The following is a 25828-nucleotide window of genomic DNA, read 5'->3' as shown; positions in this document are numbered from 1 at the left end:
AAATTATTTTACGTGAGCTAAACTTTTAAAAAAAATATATAAAAACATTTTCATTAAAGTATATCTTTTTTTTTTTACAGATTACTAATGTTACTGTCCCCACTAAAACAAAATACTTAAATAGATGTCATTTTGTACTTGAAACATTTAACTGAACTAATGTAGAATTCCATTCATTCCTATGAAGGACTGCTTCTTCTGGGGTGTGCCATTATGATCGACCAGTGGCTTCAAAGCCTCTCATTGGCCAATACATAGAATCTGTCATCTGGGTTTTATATGTACACTGAACAAAAATATAAACAGTCAATTGAAATAAGGCCCTTATCTGGAAATTTCACATGACTGGGAATACAGATATGCATCTGTTGCTCAGAGACACCAAAAAAAAAAAAAAAAAAGTAAGAGCATGGACCAGAAAATCCGTCAGTATTTGGTGTGACCACCATTTGCTTCATGCAGAGACACACAACTCCTTCACATAGAGCTGATCAAACTGTTGATTGTGGCCTGTGGAATGTTGTCCCACTTCTTTTCAATGGCAGAGCGAAGGTGCTGGATATTGGTGGGAACTGGAACACGCTGTCGAACGCATCCATCCAGAATCTGGGGTGTCAAACATACGGCCCAGGGGTGTCAAACATACGGCCCGCGGGCCGGAACCGGCCCCCAAGGAGGTTCGATCAGGCCCGCAGGATAATTTGAAAGTGGAAAAAATGCATAAAAGACATGGAATTAATATTTTTAATTCGCTGCAATTCATGGATTATCCGCTAAGGGGCGCACTCTTTCCATCAGAGTAGAAGACAAGCCGTAGAAGACAATCAGTGGGATCAGTTGCAATGCATATTTGTGAATGATAAAAGTAAATTGCACATTTGTCTAAGGAAATATGAGGTGTTTCATGAAATGTTTTGTAAAAGGATAGTTCATTAAATTTCAATATTTTCCTAATGTTCTTGTGCTTCTTTACACCAAAACAAAGGAAAGACATGATATTTTGGTTATTTATAGCAGAGTATGGTATAATTTTAATGGTCCGGCCCACTTGACATCTCCCTAGGCCGTATGTGGCCCACGATGCGAAATGAGTTTGACACCCCTGATCCAGATCATCCCAAACATGCTCAATAAGGTGACATGTCTGGTGAGTATGCAGGCCATAGGAGAAGTGGGACATTTTCAGCTTCCAGGTATTGTGTACAGATCCTTGCGACAATGGGGCTGTGCATTATCATGCTGAAACATGATGTGATGTCGGTGGATGAATGGTACGGTATGTGCATTCAAATTTACATAGATAAAACGCAATTGTGTTCGTTGTCCTTAGCTTATGCCTGTCCATACCATAACCCCACTGCCACCATAGGGCACTCTCTTCAGCAAACCACTCGCCCACACAACGCCATACACATGGTCTGCGGTTGTGAGGCCGGTTAGAGTACTGCCAAATTCTTTAAAACAACGTTGGAGGTGCCTTATGTTAGAGAAATTAACATACAATTATCTGGCAACAGCTCTGGTGGACATTCCTGCAATCATCATGTCAATTGCATGCTCCCTCAATTGCATGCTCCCTCAATCTGTGGTATTGTGTTGTGTGACAAAATTGCACATTTTAGAGTGGCCTTTTATTGTCTCCAGCACAAGGTGCACATATGTAATGATGCTATGATCATGCATCTTGATATGCCACACCTGGGGCCTGTTGCACAAAACTAGGATAAGGGATTAAGCCAGGATATCTTGGTGATCCTGGCTCAATTGATCCGTAATCCGGTTGCACTAAAGATGGATAGGGGGCAGGAGGATATGTTATGGTATAAATTACCATGGAGATTTATTCTGTGGAGCTAGCCTGCTCCAGACCAGGCTAAATTCCAGGATCTATTTAATCTCATCCCTAATGTCAGTCAGCAGTCACCACAAATGGAAACCAATAGTTATTTCACTGCTCACTATACATTGTTATCACATATAACTAGACCCACTGTTATTATTTAAACGTTTGTGATCATTAATTTCAATGATTTTGGATAAAAAATTATTTTTAGATGATGTTGCTATCATTAGATAATTTACAGTTTCCCATAGACTATAAGGCTATATATAAAATGATAGAATATTAGGGCCACAGAGGGGAAAAAAACACAAGTCATAATATTGTAACCAGTTGTTTTAAAGGAGGACAGTTGTTAAAATGACAGATGTGGGGCATTTCGTGAAATTGTACTTCAGTATGGTTTCATAAACAAAGACATGCTGATGTGCCAGAATATTAAGTATCACATTGTCATAAGTATCAAAACTGTAAAAACAATATGTAGCTTTTCTGCAGAAAGAACCAGCCTCATAAATTTATGACTTTATCCTTTTTCGTCAGTGTGGCCCTAGTACTCTGTCATATAAACAAATACACATTCCATATGAATATAAAAACACAATGTGTAACATTATGTTCCTTTATTGAATAAGGACAAAACAAAGCAGGTAAACCATCAGCTCCTTTCGAAACTGAAGTCACAGTGACTCTACAAGATGGAAAGCACAGAATCCAAGCATATTATACAAAATGATACATACACATTCAAAGGTCTGTATATAACACACCCTGCATGTCTGCACACTAAAATAAATGCAGGACAAATCCATACACATCAACTGAACAGACAAATGAATGGATGCAGTAGCCTCCCTGCAGCCTTGTATTACACACAGTATACCGCACAAACATCATAAGAGGCCAAATTCGTCAAAAAACGAACCCAAAAAAAACCAAATTCCTCTGCCACCGCAGGACATATTTAACCAAAATTGAAAGCACACATACTAACTAAAATAATTCAACACATATTGGTCCCTCAGCAGCCGACCACTGTCGTCATCAGGGAAGATTGCCGGATTGTCCCAGTCCATGGCTGGTGGCACTCTGGGGGCCCTCTCCTTCCTCAGGCAGGCCACATTGTGGAGGACAGCACAAGCCACAGTAATATCACATGCCCTAACAGGGCTGACCCTTAATTTGTGAAGGCAGTGAAAGCGTGCCTTCAGGAGGCCAAAGGTCATTTCAACTCTGGCCCTGGTCCTGGCATGGGCATGGTTGTAGGCCTGCTGTGCTTCCTGGGGGTCTGTGAAAGGTGTCAGGAGAAAAGGCTGGCAGCCATACCCCCTGTCTCCCAGCAACACACCAGAGAATTCACCTGTCAACACAAAATCTCATCATTACTACCTCATAAACACAGTGATATTCTTGACACAGCCATGATGGTTATAAATAGGGGTTGTGTGGCTTACCTTGTGATAGGCACTGATAGATTTCAGAGGCCCGAAAGATTCTGGAGTCATGGACTGAGCCAGGCCATTTTGCCACAACATTGCTGATCACACAGTCAGCATTGCAGACCATCTGAAATCATAAGATGAGGAATATTACACCAATCAATGCACATCACTGGCAATGCAGAGTGTTCGTCAATGGACAATATCAAAAAGTTATGTTCACCTGAACATTAATGCTGTGAAAGGATTTCCTATTCACAAAATCGGCCTCATGGGCACCTGAGGGGGCTTTTATCCTTATGTGTGTGCAGTCCACTGCACCAATGACATTGGGGAAACCTGTCACACAAAGTAATGAGTATCCTACTATGTGTTAACAGTTGTCCTGTAATTTGTAGACCTCTTACCTGCAATCCTATAGAACTCCTCTTTGATGTCACAGAGTCTTCTGTGGCCAGGGAAGGAGATGAAGACATCTGCTAATGCTTTGATAGCCAGACACACACTCCTTATTGTGCGGCAAATTGTGGCCTTGTTCAGCTGTTCTGCATCCCCCACTGAGTACAGGAAGGCTCCACTAGCAAAAAAGCGCAAGGCCACACAAACCATTTGCTCCACACTCAGTGCATGGCTCCGTGCAGTGCGGTGCTTAATCCTGGGACCCAGTAGTCTGCATAGATACCTGATGCCATCTGCAGAAAACCTGTATCTTTCATATAGATGGTCATCAGGGAAGGCCAGTGGGTCCAACCGGTCCCTGAAGACCCTTTCTCGCCTGAAGGCTCTCCTCAGCACAAGTGCTTCTTCATCCACCACATCTCGCACGAATGGGCATGCCATTGTCAGAGCAGAAAGGAACACACAATTTTGGGCCTTCATATAGGCTAGTGGCCACACCTGGTGCTGGGGGGGTGGGCAAAAGAGGGCGATGCCTTATAACGATGACTTGGTTGTACTGATTGCTGGGAAAATAAAAAAAAACTTAGAAAGATGCCACCGTCCTGTGTGCTCACAATAAGAGCTCATATGTCATGGCTCACTTGACTTTACGAGAATATACCTAATTTTTATTTTGAGCTGTGTCATCTTCTTGGAGCTGGGGGAGGAAAGAAAAATAATGATTAATACATTTGTGTTACAGTTAGCATACAGTGTACATTGAAGGCATATCTCACCTCCCTCTCAAGTTTTTTTATTTCAAGGTCCAGTTTCCTAATTGTCCTCTTTTTTATTTCGGACTCCAGTGCAAGATTTTCCATCTTTTTCTTCTTGTACTGAACGTCTATGTCTGCCAGTTCTATTTGGCGCCGGAGGTGGTTGCCATACAACTTTCTGATAGCTTGTGAGCTCTGTGAACACAATACAATTAGCGCAGCTGGAATTTGGCAGGATGTGGTGTCCTTTTATTAATACGCACTATGTTGCCAGGCTGGTTTTCCCACTGTATAGCATCTGGGTCCTGTAAAAGAAATTCGATTTTTTTGATTTTGATGAGGACTCCTCACCATTGTAGAGTAAATAGTACTTTCACAGTCTTAACATGATACCTCATGCCTTCTGGAATCCAGAGAGATGGTCTCCTCCTCATCATCGTCTCCATCATGTGCTGTTGCTGCTGCACTGGGGCCTTCACCCTATCACATTTAATCGGATTCATATTGAAGCTAGTAGACAAGACATGCCAGGCCTACAGTATGCCTTTGATGGAGTACTCACTGGATCAGCATCGTCTGGTGCTTGTGCTGGTGGCTCTAACAGGAACACAGTGCTGCCAGACACTGCAAGGCAATAGGTAAACCAAAGTCAGACAGTCCAAATTGATTCAATATGAATGTGGTTGTATCCCATGTAGAGATGGAAGGACATACCTTGAATGAAGCGGGTGGCATCTTGGGAGGAACCTATGCTCGTCTCTTTCCCCCCAGGGATCCCCTCTAAGACGGGCCTGCCTTTATTTAGCTCCAAGGCCATGTCCTCTGCTGGGGTAAGGTCAGCCTTTGGTGACCCACCACCCGTGCCTTGTCTGTGGGTATTCTTTTTCACTGCTAAAACAGTACAGACAATGTGTGAGCAGGCACCTTCTGGGTACAATATATGCTTGTGCTTTGTTAAATATTAGTCAGGGACCATACCATTCTGCAGAATGTTCTTATATTTGATTTTGACCTGCTGCCATGTCCGTTTTGGCCCGTTCATGTTTAATCTACACACACACACACATTTAATGGAGTCACACTGCAAAAAATTACTTGGTATTTTTGTCTTGTTTTCAGTAAAAATATTTTTTTTTTTATCATAGCTTTATACAGTGTGATGGAGTTACTTTACACAATTTCACTCATATCTGCAGTGCATTTCAAATAAAAATTTAACCGTTTCATAATTACAGTACAACTGCATTTTTGGAGATGTGAATTAAATATTTGAATTGTAATTGTGATGTTTCAGCGGAGCGGTGAGTGTGTAATTGTGCACTACTTACGCATTCAGGCGGTCTGCAATACTTTGCCACGCTTTTTCTCTTTGCTTTATCACTGTGGCGGTGTTGCCTTTCTTCTTAATTATATCTTTTACCTCCTCGTATGCCTCCATGAGGATTTGTGCTTCCGACGGGGAAAAGTACGCGGCTCTAGTTGCCATGGTAAATCAGTTAATCTGTGATCTGTGGCGGGGTCTATTTGAGTGAGCCGTGAGCGCGCACCTATCCAGGATTGGTTTCACCTGGCTTAATGAATCCGTGTCTGCTCATCCTGGTTTGGTCTTTGTGCAACCGATTAAGCCTGGACGCACATGTTTTGGCTTCATTGAGCTCAGCTGAGTCATTTATCCCGGATGTCTTAATTCTACTTTTGTGCAACAGGCCCCTGGTGGATGGATTATCTTGGCAAAGGAGAAATGCTCACTAACAGGAATGTAAACAAATTTGTACACAGATATAAGCTTTTTGTGCATATGGTAAATGTCTGAGATCTTTTATTTTAGCTCATGAAACATGGGACCAACACTTTACATATTGCGTTTATATTTTTGTTCAGTGTACATCATTGGTTTGAACATACAAGTATTTGTGTAAACTTTCTAAATAAATCCTGGTATATGTATTTTCCCTAGGTAGTTGCATTGCTGTGCAAAATGTTTCCAAAGTGTAGCTTATCTTTGCAGGTGGGACTCTTATTTTGAGAAATAAAATACACGTTTGTGCTGCCAGCATAATATCCTGCTGCTAGCAGAATGGAGATGTGAAAACCTATTCAGCTGGCAAGCTCAATTGACTGGGCAAGCCAATCAAAATCCAGTTTCTGAATCCGCAGCATTCTTTATAAAATAAAATCAAGGAATAAAATCAAATGTAGCTTATTGCAAAGAAAAGCTATATTAATTTGATTGCTACTTTTTTTCTGGATCGAAGGAATTGACTGTCAAATTAGTTTATATTCTATCTTTAGTTTATAATCCTAACCGGAAGATAGTCAGACCGTCAATAAACAGGTTAACAGCGACCACTAGCGGCTGTTCAGGCTAGCTAAATAAATAAATATTACCAATATCATTATATAGCACGTACAACACACAATACAATAAAATACATCTGGATTTTGTATTTATTAAATTAAATGTAAGATCACATATCATACACCAATTTGCTTCACAATCAGAATGTCCTCATCCCATTATTTCTACTTTGCACATTCTTCCACTGCAAATCTACCATTCCAGTGTTTTACTTGCTATATTGTATTTACTTCGCCACCATGGCCTTTTTTTTGCCTTTACCTCCCTTATCTCACCTCATTTGCTCACATTGTATATCACAATGTTCTTCAACTAGTCGTACCGTTTCCATTGAATTTACTGGATAATGGTTAATTGTAAATAAACGGGCAAATCAAATAAAACGTTGTCATAGTGGAAGCAAACAGTGTTAGTGAACAATGTTCCTGTGTTCCATTTATGTCCAACAGCATGCGGTACTGTATAGTATGAGGAAGATTTACTGTGTGTGGAGAATTTTTTTGCTGCGGTAGAATTGATCCCACAAGTCAGGAACTGGCAAAGCCATCAAAGCGACAGCATACTGGGCCCTCAGGGCTAGCAGGGAGAAGGTGTCTGACTGGTACACCTACAGTACAACACCAGTAAACACTGTTAGACGACGTGGGAATCTTGACAAGACAACACTTGTTTTTAATTGGCCCAATAAACTGCAATCATTCTTACTCTAAATAGTATTCACTTTACAATAGTTGTCCGTTGTCACCTTTCAGTGAGCATAGTGTATACCACTTATGTAAGAACTCATCCTTCTTCTTCCTCCAAACACGGCGAGTGGAGTTTAGACCAAAAAGCTCTATTTTTGTCTCATCAGACCACATGACCTTCTCCCATTCCTCATCTGGATCATCCAGATTGTCATTGGCAAACTTCAGACGGGCCTGGACATGCGCTGTCTTGAGCAGGGGGACCTTGCGTGCGCTGCAGGATTTTAATCCGTGACGGCGTAGTGTGTTACTAATGGTTTTCTTTGAGACTGTGGTCCCAGCTCTCTTCAGGTCATTGACCAGGTCCTACCATGTAGTTCTGGGCTGATCCCTCACCTTCCTCATGATCATTGATGCCCCACAAGGTGAGATCTTGCATGGAGCCCCAGACCCAGGGTGATTGACCGTCATCTTGAACTTCTTCCATTTTCTAATAATTGCGCCAACATTTGTTGCCTTCTCACCAAGCTGCTTTCCTATTGTCCTGTAGCCCATCCCAGCCTTGTGCAGGTCTACAATTGTATCCCTGATGTCCTTACATAGCTCTCTGGTCTTGGCCATTATGGAGAGGTTGGAGTCTGTTTGATTGAGTGTGTGGACAGGTGTCTTTTATACAGGTAACGAGTTCAAACAGGTGCAGTTAATACAGGTAATGAGTGGAGAACAGGAGGGCTTCTTAAAGAAAAACTAACAGGTCTGTGAGAGACGGAATTCTTACTGGTTGGTAGGTGTTCAAATACTTATGTCATGCAATAAAATGCAAATTAATTACTTAAAAATCATACAATGTGATTTTCTGGATTTTTGTTTTAGATTCCGTCTCTCACAGTTGAAGTGTACCTATGATAAAAATTACAGACTTCTACATGCTTTGTAAATAGGAAAACCTGCAAAATCGGCAGTGTATCAAATACTTGTTCTCCCCACTGTATATATATATATACACATATACATATATATATATATACACACATACATACATACATACATACATACACACACCTCCCTATCCCTATCAAATCAAATTGTATTAGTCACATGCGCCGAATACAACAGGTGTAGACCTTACAGTGAAATGCTTACTTACAAGCCCCTAACCAACAATGCAGTTTAAAAAATAAGAATAAGAAATAAAAGTAACAAGTAGTTCAAGTGCAGCAGTAAAATAACAATAGCGAGACTACATACAGGGGGTACCGGTACAGAGTCAATGTGCGGGGGCACCGGTTAGTCGAGGAAATTGAGGTAATATGTACATGTAGAGTTATTAAAGTGACTATGCATAGATAACACAGAGTAGCAGTGGCAATGCAAATAGTCTGGGTAGCCATTTGATTAGATGTTCAGGAGTCTTATGGCTTGGGGGTAGAAGCTGTTTAGAAGCCTCTTGGACCTAGACTTGGCGCTCCGGTACCACTTGCCGTGTGGTAGCAGAGAGAACAGTCTATGACTAGACAATTTGTAGGGCCTTCCTCTGACACCGCCTGGTAGAGGTCCTGGATGACAGGGAGCTTGGCCCCAGTGATGCACTGGGCCGTACCCACTACCCTCTGTAGTGCCTTGCGGTCGGAGGCCGAGCAGTTGCCATACCAGGCAGTGATGCAACCAGTTAGGATGCTCTCAATGGTGCAGCTGTAGAACCTTTTGAGGATCTGAGGACCCATGCCGAATCTTCTGAGGGGGAATAGGTTTTGTCGTGCCCTCTTTGCGACTGCATCAGTGTGCTTGGACCATGTTAGTTTGTTGGTGATGTTGGTGGGCACCAAGAAACTTGAAGCTCTTAACCTGCTCCACTACAGCCCGTCAATGACAAAGGGGGCGTGCTTGGTCCTCCTTTTCTGTAGTTCACAATCATCTCCTTTGTCTTGATCACGTTGAGGGAGAGGTTGTTGTCCTGGCACCACACGTCCAGGTCTCTGACCTCCTCCCTATAGGCTATCTCGTTGTTGTCGGTGAACAGGCCTACCACGGTTGTGTCATCGGCAAACTTAATGATGGTGTTGGAGTCATGCCTGGCCGTGCAGTCATGAGTGAACAGGAAGTACAGGAGGGGACTGAGCACGCACTCCTGAGGGGCCAACACAACACGGATGTGTTGTTACCTACCCTTACCACCTGGGGGCGGCCCGTCAGGAAGTCCAGGATCCAGTTTGCAGAGGGAGGTGTTTAGTCCCAGGGTCCTTAGCTTAGTGATGAGCTTTGAGGGCACTATGGTGTTGAACACTGAGCTGTAGTCAATGAATAGCATTCTCACATAAGTGTTATTTTTGTCCAGGTGGGAAGGGCAGTGTAGAGTGCAATAGAAATGGCATCATCTGTGGATCTGTTAGGGCGGTATGCAAATTGGAGTGGGTCTAGGGTTTCTGGGATAATGGTGTTGATGTGAGCCATGACCAGCCTTTCAAAGACCGTCATGGCTACAGACGTGACGGCTACGGGTCGGTAGTCATTTAGGCAGGTTACCTTAGTGTTCTTGGGCACAGGGACTATGGTGGTCTGCTTAAAACATGTTGGTATTACAGACTCGGGCAGGGAGAAGTTGAAAATGTCAGTGAAGACACTTGCCAGTTGGTCAGCGCATGCTCGTAGTACACGTCCTGGTAATCCATCTGGCCCTGCGGCTTTGTGAATGTTGACCTATTTAAAGGTCTTACTCACATCGGCTGTGGAGAGCGTGATCACACAGTCTTTCGGAACAGCTGGTGCTCTCATGCATGTTTCAGGGTTATTTGTCTCGAAGCGAGCATAGAAGTAGTTTAGCTCGTCTGGTAGTACAGTACTTTGTTGAAGCACCTTTGTCACCGATTACAGCCTCGAGTCTTCTTGGGTATGACGCTACAAGCTTGGCACCTGTATTTAGGGAGGTTCTCCCATTCTTTGCAGATCATCTCAAGCTCTGTCAGGCTGGATGGGGAGCGTTGCAACACAGCAATTTTTTTAAAGGAAAGGGAAAAGGGGAGACCTAGTCAGTTGTACAACTGAATGCCTTCAACTGAAATGTGTATTCCACATATTTTCAGGTCTGTTTGATCGGGTTCAAGTCCGGACTCTGGTTGGGCCACTCAAGGACATTCAGAGACCCGAAGCTACTCCTGCATTGTCTTGGCTGTGTGCTTAGGGTTGTTGTCCTGTTGGAAGGTAAACCTTCGCTCCAGTCTGAGGTCCTGAGCACTCTGGAGCAGGATCTCTCAAGGATCTCTCTGTACTTTGCGCCATTCATATTTCACTCGATCCTGATTTGTCTCCAAGCCTCTGCCACTGAAAAACATCCCCACAGCATGATGCTGCCACCACATGCTTCACCGTAGGGATGGTGCCAGGTTTCCTCCAGACGTGACGCTTGGCATTCAGGCCAAAGAGTTCAATCTCGGTTTCATCATACCAGAGAATCTTGCTTCTCATGGTCTGAGAGTCCTTTAGGTGCCTTTTGGCAAACTCCAATCGGGCTGTCATGTGCCTTTTACTGAGGAGTGGATTACATCTGGCCACTACCATAAAGGCCTGATTGGTTGAGTGCTGCAGAGATGGTTGTCCTTCTAGGAAGGTTCTCCTATCACCACAGACGAACTCTGGAGCTCTGTCAATACTATCTGTCAACATCAATGCCTGTATTGAACAAAATCTGATTTATGGCAATACAGTACCTTCCATCCCTCTACACCTTTTCATTCTATGAATTCATATTCTATTTTCAGTGAAATCACATTATCTAAAAGTTTTAGTGGGTTTTGTGAACTTTAAACAACCAATTTGGTTGTAATGACCACTACATTGGTTCTACAGTATATGATTGATAATTCGAAGAAAAGGTTTGTATCTTGTTTGCCCTTACCAAACTGGCTGGGTTGCCAGGAGACAATGATAGTGTCATATTTAGGATTCTGATCAGCTACGAACTCAACAGTCACATCTTGTGGAGCGCGGACATAATGCTGGCACACATCTGTCCACCCAGAAAGAAAAAAAACATGGCCACTGAACACAACCTGGGGGAAATTATGCTAAGAAAAAGATCATTGTAATAATGATTCAAATGAACACACAGCTTTAAAATACAGAGCTAAAATGGCCATGGTAGACATGCAAGGATATTTTATAGTAAATTTAAAAAGAAATTGGTGACAGGCACTACAGTGACACCTTGACCTATTCAGAGGTAAATTCTTAACATTCTTCAAAATCTGAAAACAAACATCACAAGTGAAAAGACAGAACGTAACACTTAAGTTGTTTTTGGTTCGGTCTTCAGAAATAACAGACAACGGCTCATTCTTGTCTCACTTATGTGCAATACACTGCCTTATGCAGTGACACATACTTGTTTGTGAAACCGTACCATTGTAGAAGTTACCTTCAAGGTATAGGGTCTGTAGGGTGAAACTGTTTATTCTGACACGCACTTACTGTCCCTCCAAATGCCTCGGCAGAGGAAATGGGTTCTTCCAACATCTCGGTTGATTCTGCAGTATTCACAGCCTGGACCCCCCATAAGATGGTGCATGAGAGGACAGGATATACATAAATGACTTGATTTGGGCAGAGAAAGGAGCAGGGTAAAATAATGTACGGCCAGTAATGCAGTACATTTTCATTTGGCGCCACAATAAATCAACTCCAAGGAGAGATTAGATATTTTTCCTAAAACAACTTCTATCACAAGAGAGAATGTATAGGTATATAGGCGTAATGGAACTAACGATGTATGTGACAGTGAATATGTAAACACAGAGGTGGAGGGGCCCAACGGTCTAATCCTTTCCTTTACGCTCGGTTATCTGGAAGTCACTGTTAACCATAGGGCGGCGCACAATTGGCCCAGCGTCATCCGGGGTACGGTTTGGCCGGGGTAGGCCGTCACAGAAAATAAGAATTTGTTCTTAACTGACTTGCCTAGTTAAATAAAGGTTAAATTAATAAATACTCTAAGAGGTAACAAAACACAGCTGGAGTAAAGGAGAAAACATTAACAGCCCGAGGCAAAGGCCTTCAACTGTCAGCTAGGTAGTATAGTAGGTAGATGAATGGCCCCCATCATGCCCACTATCGTTGCACGCTTTGGATAAAATGGCTGCTAAATGGCATATTGTTACTTCCTACGAGGGGAGAAATGACCACACGAGGGTAAAAAGGGCACACTTCCAATCACTGTACTACTCTAAATCAACTCTACAATGAATCATTACAAAAAGTCCTTCACTTATCCAGGTTTTTTAATCCTGCATGTCCATCCTTCGCCGGGTCGCAATTGCCTTGGTAATATTTCAGCATTTTCCAAAATCAGAAAATGTCCATTGAAATGCTTATGATAAAAACCTGGCATATAAATGTATAGCGCCAGAAATAGAAGCATTTCCTTAGCATTTCACCTGACAAGTATACTTTTCCAGAGGACCTGGAAACAGTGAAGCTGCCAAAATATTGCCCAAAGTTACAATCAAGTCAACAAGCCCGATTCCTATTCTATGTGCAGGGATGGGCAACTGGCGGCCAAGCAGACCCTCTTTTGAAGCTCAAACGGCAAGTTGACAACATTGTTCCATTTCTTCAATTATCTCCAACAGCCGAGTTTTACAATAGTAATGGAGGTGCCAAACAAACCACATTCAGGACACTTATTACAATAAACAAGGCCAAATAAAAATGTTGTTTTTAATAATATAAATTAGTAAAGTTGATCGAATTTAATTAACACAGTGAACAGCGTCCAAGTGTAGGTTTGTTTTGTACATTTTTTTTAAAGAAAAAATATTTGGGATCACACATTTTCATAGAAATTAAAGCAGTAATATTTCTTAAACAGAATTGTTATGTTTTGGTAAAGAAATCACTATGGTTTGTTAGGCAACAACACTTTGGGGAATTAAAAAAAAAAAGTTGAGGAATAACAATGAAGAGAAACCTAATGATTTAAAGTGAATATAGTTTATCAATCTGAAAGTAAAATGCTTCTGACAATACATTAATAGTAAAACATGGGGAAAAAATGTGTGCCCAGAAAGATCCTGAAGACAATATTTTCACCGGATCTGAAAAACAAGAAATAAAAAATATAATGTAATTTACGTTGCAACATCTGCATGTTACGATAAACCTCTCAACTTCATATCCATTCTTTACCTAATAATACAAGTTTTGGGCTATAATGATAAAATTATTGATAATAGGCCTATATTTGCTATTTCCTACATGTTTTATGAACTAACTAACAGCTGAAAGTGAACAGGCCCATGCATGCCGACACTCACACAGCGTCATGTGGAGCATACTTATGAAACAATCCTGTTCGTTTCGGCCCAAAAGTTGGAAAAGGGTATAAATCATAAGCCATTATATACACGATGATCTATCCAACCAATGATGCTACATTCTTTTGCTGTTTCATTTGTACACCGTGACGTGTGATTGGCCACAGCAGGGAATAATGTGGAGGAACACATTACATCACACTCTACATAAACCTAGAATACCAATCAGATCGTTTGATAAAACTATAAGGAAAGCAATTATAATATTCCTACGTAGATATTGGTAGTGTGTTAAGGTTAGAGATAACCACTCACGGTGTATTTGTCCCATTTCTTCTCCGGGTCGTAGGGCTCCCAGCGGCTAGCAGGGAAGATGTGCTTGTTCTTCTCATACCAGCACCTCAGCACCACTTTACCTGCGTGAGACTACGACACACCAAGGACACTCGTTGTTGTTAACGCTGCTGCACTGGCAAATAACTTGGATTCAAAAAATAAATAGAAGTATCAAAACACACTTGGAAATTGAATATTAAAACAATACGGATCTCCTCACCTCGTCTTTTTCAACAGTGGCGTCGTTCACCAGCCGAATGTCATCGTGGACATCAAAGCTGAAGAGTGGACCTGTAGTGGAATAAAGTATAAAATATATATATATAATGCCATCAGTGAAGTTACATAAATGTTTAAATATAACGTCGATTTTTTTTGATGAACTTTGAAGTTACCACTGGCTCACCAGATTTGCCTCGAGCTTTTGTCACAATGAAGTCATAGAAACTATGATGCTAGAACAGAAAACAGAGATAATGGTTCAGTTTAATATGAAGAAGAGATGTAAAATTTAGAATAGTTCAGATTGATGTAGAGCAGCACTCACATGTGGGATGATCAGATCCTCTTTGATGTACATCAGCTGCTCGACACCAGCAGCCCTACAAAGACCCCCCAACCTTTTACAACCTTCCTTCATAAAGAATAACATTAAAGGGAAATCCTATAATGTTAGTGCCAATGGGCACCTAGGGTGTATTCATTAGACGAAGAACGTAGCAAACAGTTGCAAAACGTTTTTACAATGGAAACCGTTTACTCCAATACGGAAAAAGCTTTGAGATGAAAACGCAAGTTTTTAATTGGACAAATTCAGGTAGGGTCCCGCCCCGTTTAATTTCGTTTGCTTCTGTTTTCTAGTAAATACACCCGCCTAGATAAAACCAAAGCCACCACTTCAGTCACATCTACTCTTACCTCAGCTCACTGAAATCTTTCCTCAAGACCTCCAGTGCTTTCTGAAGGAACTGCTGCATGGTATTTCCCTTCTTCATCTGTAGTAAACACACAACAATGCACACTGATACATGCTATAGTATACAGGTATATCTCATCCGACCAAAGTTAAATGTATGGCTCCATTTGCTTTCCAACAAGACATCCATTGCTAAGCAACCGGTTCTCTCTTACTGTACCTTGACAGTCTTACGATGCCCCGATCCATCCCAGTAGGAGAACGTGATCTCAATTTCTTCACCTGCACGGAAGATGTGTCATTATCAATAAGTGTCATTATCATGGCATGGTTGTAACTAGCAGGGTAGTGAACTACTCATTTAAGCTCATCATTACCACATGGGACCAATATAAAATGAGCACTGGATGTAATAGTCATGTGTGATTGTCGTGTGTAATCAATCTCGCTTACTCTTGATCTTTTCCTGTTTTCCCTCCCACTCCTGGCGCAGCTCCTCTCGAAGCCGATTCTCCTCCTCCTGAACTCCCAATAATAAACACATTTTAAGCTTGGGTTCCGTGTGTGTGCACACACACATATACATATAGGACATTTATATAGTGTATACCCTGGGCTCTGTGTGTGTGTGTGTGTGTGTGTATACAACCGTCCAAAAATTTGGGGTCACTTAGAAATGTCCTTGTTTTTGAAAGAATATCAATTTTTTTGTCCATTAAAATAACATAGTATTGATCAGAAATACAGTGTAGACATTGTTAATGTTGCAAATAGCCAGAGTTGCAAAGAAAAATCCATATCTCAGACTGGCCAATAAAAAGAAAAGATTAAGATGGGCAAAAGAACACAGACACTGGACAGAGGAACTCTGCCTAGAAGGCCAGCATCCCGGAGTCGCCTCTTCACTGTTGACGTTGAGACCGGTGTTTTGCGGGTACTATTTAATGAAGCTGCCAGTCGAGGACTTGTGAGGCGTCTGTTTCCCAAACTAGACACTCTAATGTACTTGTCCTCTTGCTCAGTTGTGCACTGGGGCCTCCCACTCTTCTTTCTATTCTGGTTAGAGCCAGGTTGCGCTGTTCTGTGAAGGGAGTAGTACACAGCGTTGTACGAGATCTTCAGTTTCTTGGTAATTTCTCGCATGGAATAGCCTTCATTTCTCAGAACAAGAATAGACTGATGAGTTTCAGAAGAAAGTTCTTTGTTTCTGGCCATTTTGAGCCTCTAATTGAACCCACAAATGCTGATGCTCCAGATACTCAACTAGTCCAATGAAGGACCGTTTTATTGCTTCTTTAAATCAGAACAACAGTTTTCAGCTGTCCATTAAAAAATCTGCGGTTTCCAGCTACAATAGTCATTTACAACATTAACAATGTCTACACTATTTCTGATAAATTTGATGTTATTTTGACGGACACATTTTTTGTGTGCTTTTCTTTCAAAAACAAGGACATTTCTAAGTGACCCCAAACTTTTGAGCGGTTATGTGTATATATATATATACATATATATGCATGTATATATGCATGTATGCCCACACACACACAACATTTATATAGTGTATGCCCTGGGCTCTGTGTGTGTATAAAGGCACATTTATATAGTGTACACCCTGTGCATACTGGACAGGAGTCAAAGGGGTAGGAATGGGCCGATTTCTCCACCCCCTTCTCCGGCCGTTGTATTGGGCAGTTCAATGGTGAGAAATTACTCAGTCCCTGGAGCAAAAAGGAAATTGAGGCTATCATAGGATTCAATGACATTATGAAGTGCAGCTCAGAACAGCTGAAGATTGGATTTTAAAGAACTGATTGGGTCTCTGCTTGACACGAACATACACCCCATAATATCTGGCCATCTGCCCAAATCGTGGCACTGAACATTTCAACCCTTCATAACTGGCTTCGAGACTATTGCAGCTCTGTGGGTGTAACATTTATTGACAATGATAATACCTTCTGGAAACAAAGCTTGTTTTATAAAGGAGGATGGGATCCACCCAAATCATTTGGGTTCCTGGATCTTTTCACACCATTATAAGGCTGCGTTGAGACAATGACTTATCAATGACCCAGGTCCAGCTCAATTAATCCCTACTGTTGTGTCTCTGAGTTGTCATAACGCCTTAGCATATGTACATTATCCCAGGGGCATTGGAAGACACAATGTAAGTAACCTCATTTATGTCCCGCTAAACGCCCTGAATGCCTCGGCTGATCCTACAGCTATTGTATGCAGTAATCATGAGTCTATGAACCAGATTTATGCCATTAGCACTGAGGCGGTGTGCCCTAGTAGGAAGTCCACTGTGTGCAGCTCATCCTGCACTGACAGAAATAACATGAGCTAATCTACTTCTGCTAAGCTTCCCAGTACAGCAGTGAAAACAAGCAAGCATCCCAGACAAGTGCTCAAAATATATAGCTTAAGAAACAAGGTTCATGAAATTATTAAATTTGCTAGTAACAAAATACATTCATATTCTAAAAATCTCTGAAACTCACTTAGATTATACCTTTGATGATACAGTGGTAGCAATACAAGGTTATAACATTTACAGAAAATACAGAAATGCTAGTGGTGGAGGTGTTGACCCTTTATATTCTGAACCACATTCCTGTAAAGCTTAATAGAGGATCTCATGTTAAATACTGTTGAAGTAATATGGTTACAAATTCATCTGCCTCACCTAAAGCCCATTCTTGTGGGAAGCTGCTATAGACCAAGTGCTAACAGTCAGTATCTGGACAACATGTGTGAAATGCATGTGATATCAACAGAGAGGTATATTTTCTGGGTGATTTAAATACTGACTGGCTTTTCTCAAGATGTCCACTCAAGAAAAAAGCTTCAAACTGTAACAACCTGAACCAGGTCACTGGCACTAATCAGTCAACCTGCCAGGCCAGTCAAACAGCACAGGAATGAAATCATCAACATATATTGATCACTTCTTTACTAATGCTGCAGAAAGGTGCTCTAAAGCAGTATCCAGATCCATCAGATGTAGTGATCACAATACAGTAGCACATATCTAGGAAAACCAAAGTTCCAAAGGCTGGGCCTAATATAGTGTATAAGAGGTCATACAATAAGTTTCGTAGTGATTCCTATGTTGTTGATGTAAAGAATATTTGTTGGTCCGTGGATTGTAATGAGGAGCAACCAGATGCTGCACTTGACATATTTATGAAATTTCTTATTCCAGTTACTAATAAGCATGCAACTATTATGAAAATGATTGTAAAAAAAAAACTGTTAAATCCCTGTGGATTGATGAGGAATTGAAAAATGGTATGGTTGAGAAGGATGAGGCAAAAGGAATGGAAAATAAGTCTGGTTACAACCGATTGGCAAACGTACTGCAAATAGAGAAATCCTGCAACTAAACTGAATAAAAAGAAGAAACTACACTATGAAACAAAGAAATGACAAAGAATGATAGTAAAGCTTTGGAGCACATTAAATTACATTTTGGCCAACAAGTCAAACTCAGCTCCACCATTCATTGAATCAGGTGGCTCATTCATCACAAAACCACTGATATTGCCAATTACTTTAATGATTTTTTCTTTGGCAAGATTAGCAAACGTAGGCATGACATGCCAGCAACAAACACTGACACTACACATCCAAGTATAACTGATCAAATTATTAAAAGACAAGCATTGTCATTTTTTTTATTCTGTAAAGTGATTGTGGAAGAGGTGAAAAAAGCATCGTTGTCTATCAACAATGACAAGCCACCGGGGTCTGACAACTTGGATGGAAAATTACTGAGGATGATAGTGTACGATATTGTCACTCCTATTTGCCATATCTTCAATCTAAGCCTACTAGAGAGCGTGTGCCCTCGGGCCTGGAGGAAAGCTAAAGTAATTCCACTACCCAAGAATTGTAAAGCCCCCTTTACTGGCTCAAATAGCTGACTAATCAGCCTACTACCAGCCCTAAGTAAACTTTTGGGGGGGAAAATGGTGTTTGACCAGATACAATGCTATTTTACAGTAAAGAAAATGACAGAGTTTTAGCACGCTTATAGGAAAGGACATTCAACAAGCACTTACACAAATGACTGATGATTGGCTGAGAGAAAATGTGGCGTTTGACAATCAATAGTCTGCTGATGGAAAAACATATGCGTTATGGCTTTAGACACCTTGCTATACTGTGGATGTGTTCTTTAATGGAAGCCTCTCTAACATTGTCCAGGTAGAATCAGGAATTCCCCAGGGCAGCTGTCTAGGCACCTTACTTTTTCAATATTTACCAATGACACGCCACTGGCCTTGAGTAAAGCCAGTGTGTCTATGTACAGTGCATTCTGATATTATTCAGACCGCTTGACTTTTTCCACATTTGTTAGGTTACAGCCTTATTATAAAATGTATTAAATTGTTTCCCCCCCTAATCAATCTACACACAATACCCCATAACGATCAAGCAAAAACAGGTTAATATATTTTTTTTTAACTGTATTTAAAAATAAACGGACATATCACATTTCCATAAGTATTCAGACCCTTTACTCGGTGCTTTGTTGAAGAACCTTTGGCAGCGATTACAGCCTCAAGTCTTCTTGAGCATGACGCTACAAGCTTGACACACATGTATTTGAAGAGTTTCTCCCATTCTTTTCTGCAGATCCTCTCCTGCTCTGTCAGGTTGGATGGGGAGTGTCGCTGCACAGCTATTTTCAAGTCTCCCCAGAGATGTTCGATCGGGTTCAAGTCCGGGCTCTGGCTGGGCCACACAAGGACATTCAGAGACTTCTCCCAAAGCCACTCCTGTGTTGTATTGGCTGTGTGCTTAGGGTCGCTGGCCTGCTGAAACTGAACCTTCGCCACAGTCTGAGGTCCTGAGCGCTCTGGAGCAGGTTTTCATCAATGATCCCTCTGTACTTTGCTCTGTTCATCTTTCCCTTAATCCTGACTAGTCTCCCAGTCCCTGAAAAATATCCCCACAACACAATGCTGCCAAACCCATGCTTCACCGTAGGGATGGTGCCAGGTTTCCTCCAGACGTGACACTTGGTATTCAGACCAGAGTTCAATCTTGGTTTCATCAGAGCAGAGAATCTTGTTTCGCATGGTCTGAGAGTCCTTTTACTGAGGAGTGGCTTCCGTCTGGCCACTCTAACATAAAGGCCTGATTCGTGGAGTGCTGCAGAGATGGTTGTCCTTCTGGAAGGTTCTCCCATCTCCACAGAGGATCTCTGGAGCTCTGTCAGGATGACCATCGGGTTCTTGGTCACCTCCCTTGAGTGCTCAGTTTGGCCAGCTCTAGGAAGTCTTGGTGGTTCCAAACTTCTTTCATTTAAGAATGATGGAGGCCACTGTGTTCTCGGGGACCTTCAATGATGCAGTAATTTTTTGTTACCTTTCCCCATATCTGTGCCTCGACACGATCCTGCCTCGGAGCTCCATGGACAATTCCTTCGACCTCGTTGCTTGGTTTTTGCTCTGACATGAACTCTCTACTGTGGAACTTTATATAGACCGGTGTGTGCCTTTCCAAATCATGTCCAATCAATTGAATTTACCACAGGTGGACTCCAATCAAGTTGGAAAAAATGAATTTAATCAATTTTAGAATAAGGCAGTGACTAAACTGCTTGGAGTAACCCTGGATTTTAAACTGCTTGGAACAACCCTGGATTTTAAACTGCTTGGAGTAACCCTGGATTTTAAACTGCCTTGGCAGCAGCTAATAGGGATCATGCTTTATATGCAGGTGAGATTTCAATGTAAGAGAGGTTTGATTTGGAGAAAATACGTGTGACTGGTTGTATATGCATAAGGCTCACCTCTCTGTCCCGGTCCGGCAGGAAACTGGTGTCCACATCTGGGTTCTTCCCTAGCTTCTTCTTCTTAGCGGGGAAATCTTTGGAAGATAAGTCAGTATTCACTGATTGTTCTTAGAGAATAATATACATAAGTATTGTGGCTATAAACAACAGATTTATTATGAAAACCACTCACAGTCCTCTTCCTCCTCTTCCTCTTCCTCCTCAGTCTCCTCTTTCTCCTCCTCTTCATCTTCAGGATTAAAGGATAAACTGGCAATCTTTCTCTTCTGCTCTTCCTTTCTTTTCTTCTCCTTCTGCTTCTCCAGCTTTCTGAAGGTAGACAGAAAGAGAGCAAAGATGAGACACTGACAATAGCTTTGAGAGATCATAACAAACAAAAAAGTGGCAGGGAATCGAGTAACTCTGGGAATACAGTAACTCACAGCATCAACTCCTTTGATTGCTCCTTCTTGGCCAGTTGCTTTTCTCGTTCTTTCACAAGAGCCTCCTGCCTGGCCTTCATATCATTGAGTGTCACCAGACCTGACAAGGGAAGACAGTATTGCAGTAAGATTGTGTTCTTCACAATTATGTATTCAAACATTCATCATTAAAAAAGGCAAGTCTGACATGGAAAAAGTCCCATTATATACTTACCAACAGTGCTGGATTTGAGCTCTGCTTCCACCGCATCATAATGAGCTGAGAACTTCTTGTCTATGTTGGACTTGACCATGTTGTCCTGTAGGAAATATTCAGATAGTAAGAGGGGAACACATGGCTAGGAACGTTAAGGCTACTCCTGTAAGCAGTGTAGCGCAAAGGCTATAGATTGCTCGTTTGATATATTTCAGTAACTAGATAGCAGTGAATAAGCAATACTATTACTCAGCTAACAAGTGACTGACCTGAGCAATTTTCTCCTTTAGCTGTGAAAGTTGTTCTCTTTCCTTTTCACGCTTTTTTATCAGCTGCATGGCTCTTCCAGCCTCGCTTGCTGCACCTTTGTACTGCGCCATGACTATATCTTCTGAGAATCAAACAGCAATAAGAATCTGGAAAAAGTAGCTAAACGCTACAGCCACAGACAACTTGTCTAAACAACAACTAATCACTGTTTTTATAACAGTGTATAGCGAAACGTTATTGTAGCTAGATGCTGAAATGTCCTCGCATCATAACAAACACGACCGAAAATGGTCTCGGTGAAGTGCATTCTGGGTAGTGTGCGAATCAGTAAAAAAGCCCGTGCAACCACTTCCGGCGGGGTTTCAATCATTTCAAAATAAAAGTAAAGTAGCAGTTGGTTCCATTTACTACACTGACCCTGCTGCAGGGGACAACAAAGCTGATTTGACATGATGCTCACTGCACCTGGCGCTGGAATTATCATATTATTTGCTTGGCTCTCTCCAAGTAACGCTCTCTATTTTCACATTGGAGAGACGGAGAAAAAATGCTTTATAGAGGAAATTCCAGATGAGACTATGGTTATTGGTAAATTATTATTTTAGCGTTAGATAACGTTAAAGCTGGTTAACTCGTCAGCTGCTTCTGGCTCATAGGCTATTTTGATTAATCCAGTCAGTTAGTGCATGCATGTCTTTCATTTCCTGACAGATGTAGCTAGATTTGATGGATAAAAATATATATAATGGGTCTTAATAAATACATGTTTTTTTTGCTGGCTAGCTACAAAAGACGAGAAGATTATACAGTATGTGACTGTGGGATTAGCCAACGTGTTATTTGATATGGAATATGCCCTTTATCGAGGATGGGAGGAATAGCCTTTCATCTGGCATCTCTCTATTATCAGGGAAATACAGGACCCAGCTGTGGGACAAGCAGATGGGATCCTTCCTCCAAGCCACCCCTGGCCTTGGAATGCATGTGGAAATCAAAGATCCAGATACTAAGGTCAGTCAAACAATGAGAAGATTAGATACAAGGTTACCACACTCAAAGTGTACAGTCATTACAGTTTGTGTATGTATCTTCATACACACAATGCCTCCACGTATGTTTCATCGGTATGTCTCTCTCTCTCCAACCCTCTATTCTAGATAATTCTGTCTCGTCAGTATGGGTCAGATGGACGGTTCACCTTTACTTCCCATACACCAGGCGAGCACCAGATCTGCCTGCACTCCAACTCCACCAAGATGGCCCTTTTCGCTGGCGGCAAACTGGTATGAATGGGATGTTGTTCTGGACATTTTTCTTCTCACAAAAAAAAAAATAACTTTCGTATAGCAGTAAATCTGCAGATAGTCTGGCATTCTAACCTTGTGTTCCGTCTTAGAGAGTCCACCTGGATATTCAGGTTGGTGAACATACCAACAACTACCCCGAAATCGCAGCAAAAGACAAGCTCACAGAGCTGCAATTAAGAGCTCGACAATTACTGGACCAACTAGAACAGATTCAGAAAGAGCAGAACTATCAGCAGGTGGGTTGAAAGAGAACATCTACATTTTGAGTTGAGTAAGCCACAACCATAGGGGATAATAAATATTGACATTTATTTTATCCTGTATAATGTCACATACAAAGCTGTTGTGGAATCCACGTCTTACCCTTGTCTTTTAACGATCTAGTGACTGTCTGTGTATCTCTTTTAACAGTATCGTGAGGAGCGGTTCCGCATGACGAGTGAGAGCACCAATCAGCATGTGCTTTGGTGGTCTATAGCTCAGACACTTATCCTCATCGTCACTGGCATCTGGCAGCTCAAGCACCTCAAGAGCTTCTTTGAGGCCAAGAAGTTGGTGTAATGCTCACAGGACATCACTGATTGAGTTCAAGACAGCAGTGACAACCATACAGAGTTGACTGGCAGAGAGAGACGCTTAAACCTGGGCAGAAAATTGAGAATATCCAGTGTGTCATGTATTGTCCATTAATTATTCTGTGACTTTAATTATTGTGATCAGTAAGCAAGCACCTGTGTCCATTTCCTTGTATTTTGTCCCCACTTTTGTATTGTTTTATATCAACTTTGTTGGACTGCACATAAGGAGTGGCAAATGTACCCTTATGTGTTTGTTTTGTAGATTTATCATTCTGCATACTTTTGGTTTAAACAGGTAGCCTAGTGGTTAGAGCGCTGGGCCAGTAACCGAAAGGTTGCTGGATCGAATCCCCGAGCTGATAATCTGCCCCCGAGCAAGGCAGTTAACACACTGTTCCCCGTGAGCCAAAGACGTGATGTAGATTATGGCAGCCCCCCGCACCTCTCTGATTGAGGGGTTGGGTTAAATGTGGAAGATGCATTTCAGTTGACCAACTGACTAGTTATCCCCCTTTCCTTTTGATTATTGTGATTTAGTCTGATAACATAATTATAGCAGAGCTAATAATAGTTTTAGCTCAATGACTAACCTGTTCACAAGCAGAATGCCACACACATCCTTAACTTCTGTTGAAGAGCAGTATCATTCCAGGAAACGGGGTATTATTGATTTTTAGAAGATGGTCCAAGCAGCACTTTTTTTCTTTTTCTTCCAAAGACCAACATATCTTTGAATCAGGTGCAGATTACATTTGAATGTTATGACATGAAGGCCTATGATAAAATACCCTCAAGTTATTCCAAACTGATCTAGATATCAGTAAGATGTGAATAGAATATTTTGATAAATACAGCAGTATGAGGTACAAATTCAACAACTTCATAATTACAAATTAAGGTTTTTACTTTTGGTTGGCTGTCATTTCTATGTATGCAATAAAACATGTAAAAGTGATGCACTGGGCCGTACCCACTACCCTCTGTAGTGCCTTGCGGTCGGAGGCCGAGCAGTTGCCATACCAGGCAGTGATGCAACCAGTTAGGATGCTCTCAATGGTGCAGCTGTAGAACCTTTTGAGGATCTGAGGACCCATGCCGAATCTTCTGAGGGGGAATAGGTTTTGTCGTGCCCTCTTTGCGACTGCATCAGTGTGCTTGGACCATGTTAGTTTGTTGGTGATGTTGGTGGGCACCAAGAAACTTGAAGCTCTTAACCTGCTCCACTACAGCCCGTCAATGACAAAGGGGGCGTGCTTGGTCCTCCTTTTCTGTAGTTCACAATCATCTCCTTTGTCTTGATCACGTTGAGGGAGAGGTTGTTGTCCTGGCACCACACGTCCAGGTCTCTGACCTCCTCCCTATAGGCTATCTCGTTGTTGTCGGTGAACAGGCCTACCACGGTTGTGTCATCGGCAAACTTAATGATGGTGTTGGAGTCATGCCTGGCCGTGCAGTCATGAGTGAACAGGAAGTACAGGAGGGGACTGAGCACGCACTCCTGAGGGGCCAACACAACACGGATGTGTTGTTACCTACCCTTACCACCTGGGGGCGGCCCGTCAGGAAGTCCAGGATCCAGTTTGCAGAGGGAGGTGTTTAGTCCCAGGGTCCTTAGCTTAGTGATGAGCTTTGAGGGCACTATGGTGTTGAACACTGAGCTGTAGTCAATGAATAGCATTCTCACATAAGTGTTATTTTTGTCCAGGTGGGAAGGGCAGTGTAGAGTGCAATAGAAATGGCATCATCTGTGGATCTGTTAGGGCGGTATGCAAATTGGAGTGGGTCTAGGGTTTCTGGGATAATGGTGTTGATGTGAGCCATGACCAGCCTTTCAAAGACCGTCATGGCTACAGACGTGACGGCTACGGGTCGGTAGTCATTTAGGCAGGTTACCTTAGTGTTCTTGGGCACAGGGACTATGGTGGTCTGCTTAAAACATGTTGGTATTACAGACTCGGGCAGGGAGAAGTTGAAAATGTCAGTGAAGACACTTGCCAGTTGGTCAGCGCATGCTCGTAGTACACGTCCTGGTAATCCATCTGGCCCTGCGGCTTTGTGAATGTTGACCTATTTAAAGGTCTTACTCACATCGGCTGTGGAGAGCGTGATCACACAGTCTTTCGGAACAGCTGGTGCTCTCATGCATGTTTCAGGGTTATTTGTCTCGAAGCGAGCATAGAAGTAGTTTAGCTCGTCTGGTAGTACAGT

The 25828-nt window shown here is 42.0% G+C and overlaps 3 protein-coding genes across 4 annotated transcripts; 1 reads left to right on the top strand and 2 right to left on the bottom strand.

Moving 5' to 3' along the window:
* Positions 1–2448: 2448 nt before the first annotated feature.
* On the bottom strand, positions 2449–6136 carry LOC139557842 (putative nuclease HARBI1). 2 transcript variants are annotated; one of them, XM_071373081.1, is made up of 9 exons: positions 5148–6136; positions 4996–5057; positions 4827–4913; positions 4697–4738; positions 4455–4628; positions 4340–4375; positions 3687–4241; positions 3295–3406; positions 2449–3200 (listed from the first exon to the last, which is right to left on the bottom strand). In XM_071373081.1, exons 1-6 carry the CDS (start codon positions 5248–5250, stop codon positions 4340–4342), a joined length of 504 nt encoding a protein of 167 aa, XP_071229182.1. In that variant the 5' UTR covers positions 5251–6136; the 3' UTR covers positions 2449–3200; positions 3295–3406; positions 3687–4241. The 2 variants fall into 2 exon arrangements, with proteins under 2 accessions (XP_071229182.1, XP_071229181.1); XM_071373080.1 differs by having other exon boundaries at positions 3687–5057.
* Positions 6137–13173: 7037 nt separating this feature from the next.
* On the bottom strand, positions 13174–22061 carry LOC139557834 (protein FAM50A). The gene is made up of 13 exons (XM_071373073.1): positions 21735–22061; positions 21484–21568; positions 21270–21369; positions 21020–21156; positions 20845–20921; positions 15489–15555; positions 15256–15317; positions 15038–15114; positions 14667–14721; positions 14526–14574; positions 14340–14410; positions 14099–14209; positions 13174–13564 (listed from the first exon to the last, which is right to left on the bottom strand). The coding sequence occupies exons 1-13, from the start codon at positions 21843–21845 to the stop codon at positions 13556–13558; spliced, it is 1011 nt and encodes a 336-aa protein (XP_071229174.1). The 5' UTR covers positions 21846–22061; the 3' UTR covers positions 13174–13555.
* Positions 22037–24571, top strand: LOC139557839 (transmembrane emp24 domain-containing protein 4-like). The gene is made up of 5 exons (XM_071373077.1): positions 22037–22323; positions 22646–22746; positions 22893–23018; positions 23132–23278; positions 23454–24571. Exons 1-5 carry the CDS (start codon positions 22185–22187, stop codon positions 23601–23603), a joined length of 663 nt encoding a protein of 220 aa, XP_071229178.1. The 5' UTR covers positions 22037–22184; the 3' UTR covers positions 23604–24571.
* Positions 24572–25828: the final 1257 nt, after the last annotated feature.

This window comes from Salvelinus alpinus, chromosome 28, assembly GCF_045679555.1.
Source record: "Salvelinus alpinus chromosome 28, SLU_Salpinus.1, whole genome shotgun sequence".
Taxonomy (NCBI): Eukaryota; Metazoa; Chordata; class Actinopteri; order Salmoniformes; family Salmonidae; genus Salvelinus; species Salvelinus alpinus.
The sequence above is the reverse complement of the archived record's forward strand: the minus strand, read 5'-3'. Positions and strand labels throughout refer to the sequence as shown.

Excerpts from the sequence above, each read along its gene's own strand:
- LOC139557842 (XM_071373080.1), bottom strand. The coding sequence starts at position 3,755 with ATGTCTTCATCTCCTTCCCTGGCCACAGAAGACTCTGTGACATCAAAG. Across the intron at positions 3,407-3,686 it reads GGAGTTCTATAGGATTGCAG|ATGGTCTGCAATGCTGACTG; the intron begins GTAAGAGGTCTA and ends TTATGATTTCAG. Across the intron at positions 3,201-3,294 it reads CTATCAGTGCCTATCACAAG|GTGAATTCTCTGGTGTGTTG; the intron begins GTAAGCCACACA and ends TTGTGTTGACAG.
- LOC139557834 (XM_071373073.1), bottom strand. The coding sequence starts at position 21,845 with ATGGCGCAGTACAAAGGTGCAGCAAGCGAGGCTGGAAGAGCCATGCAG. Across the intron at positions 15,556-20,844 it reads TGCCGGACCGGGACAGAGAG|GAGGAGGAGAATCGGCTTCG; the intron begins GTGAGCCTTATG and ends TTGGGAGTTCAG. Across the intron at positions 14,575-14,666 it reads AGGATCTGATCATCCCACAT|CATCATAGTTTCTATGACTT; the intron begins GTGAGTGCTGCT and ends TTTCTGTTCTAG.
- LOC139557839 (XM_071373077.1), top strand. The coding sequence starts at position 22,185 with ATGATGCTCACTGCACCTGGCGCTGGAATTATCATATTATTTGCTTGG. Across the intron at positions 22,747-22,892 it reads TCAAAGATCCAGATACTAAG|ATAATTCTGTCTCGTCAGTA; the intron begins GTCAGTCAAACA and ends CCTCTATTCTAG. Across the intron at positions 23,279-23,453 it reads AAGAGCAGAACTATCAGCAG|TATCGTGAGGAGCGGTTCCG; the intron begins GTGGGTTGAAAG and ends CTCTTTTAACAG.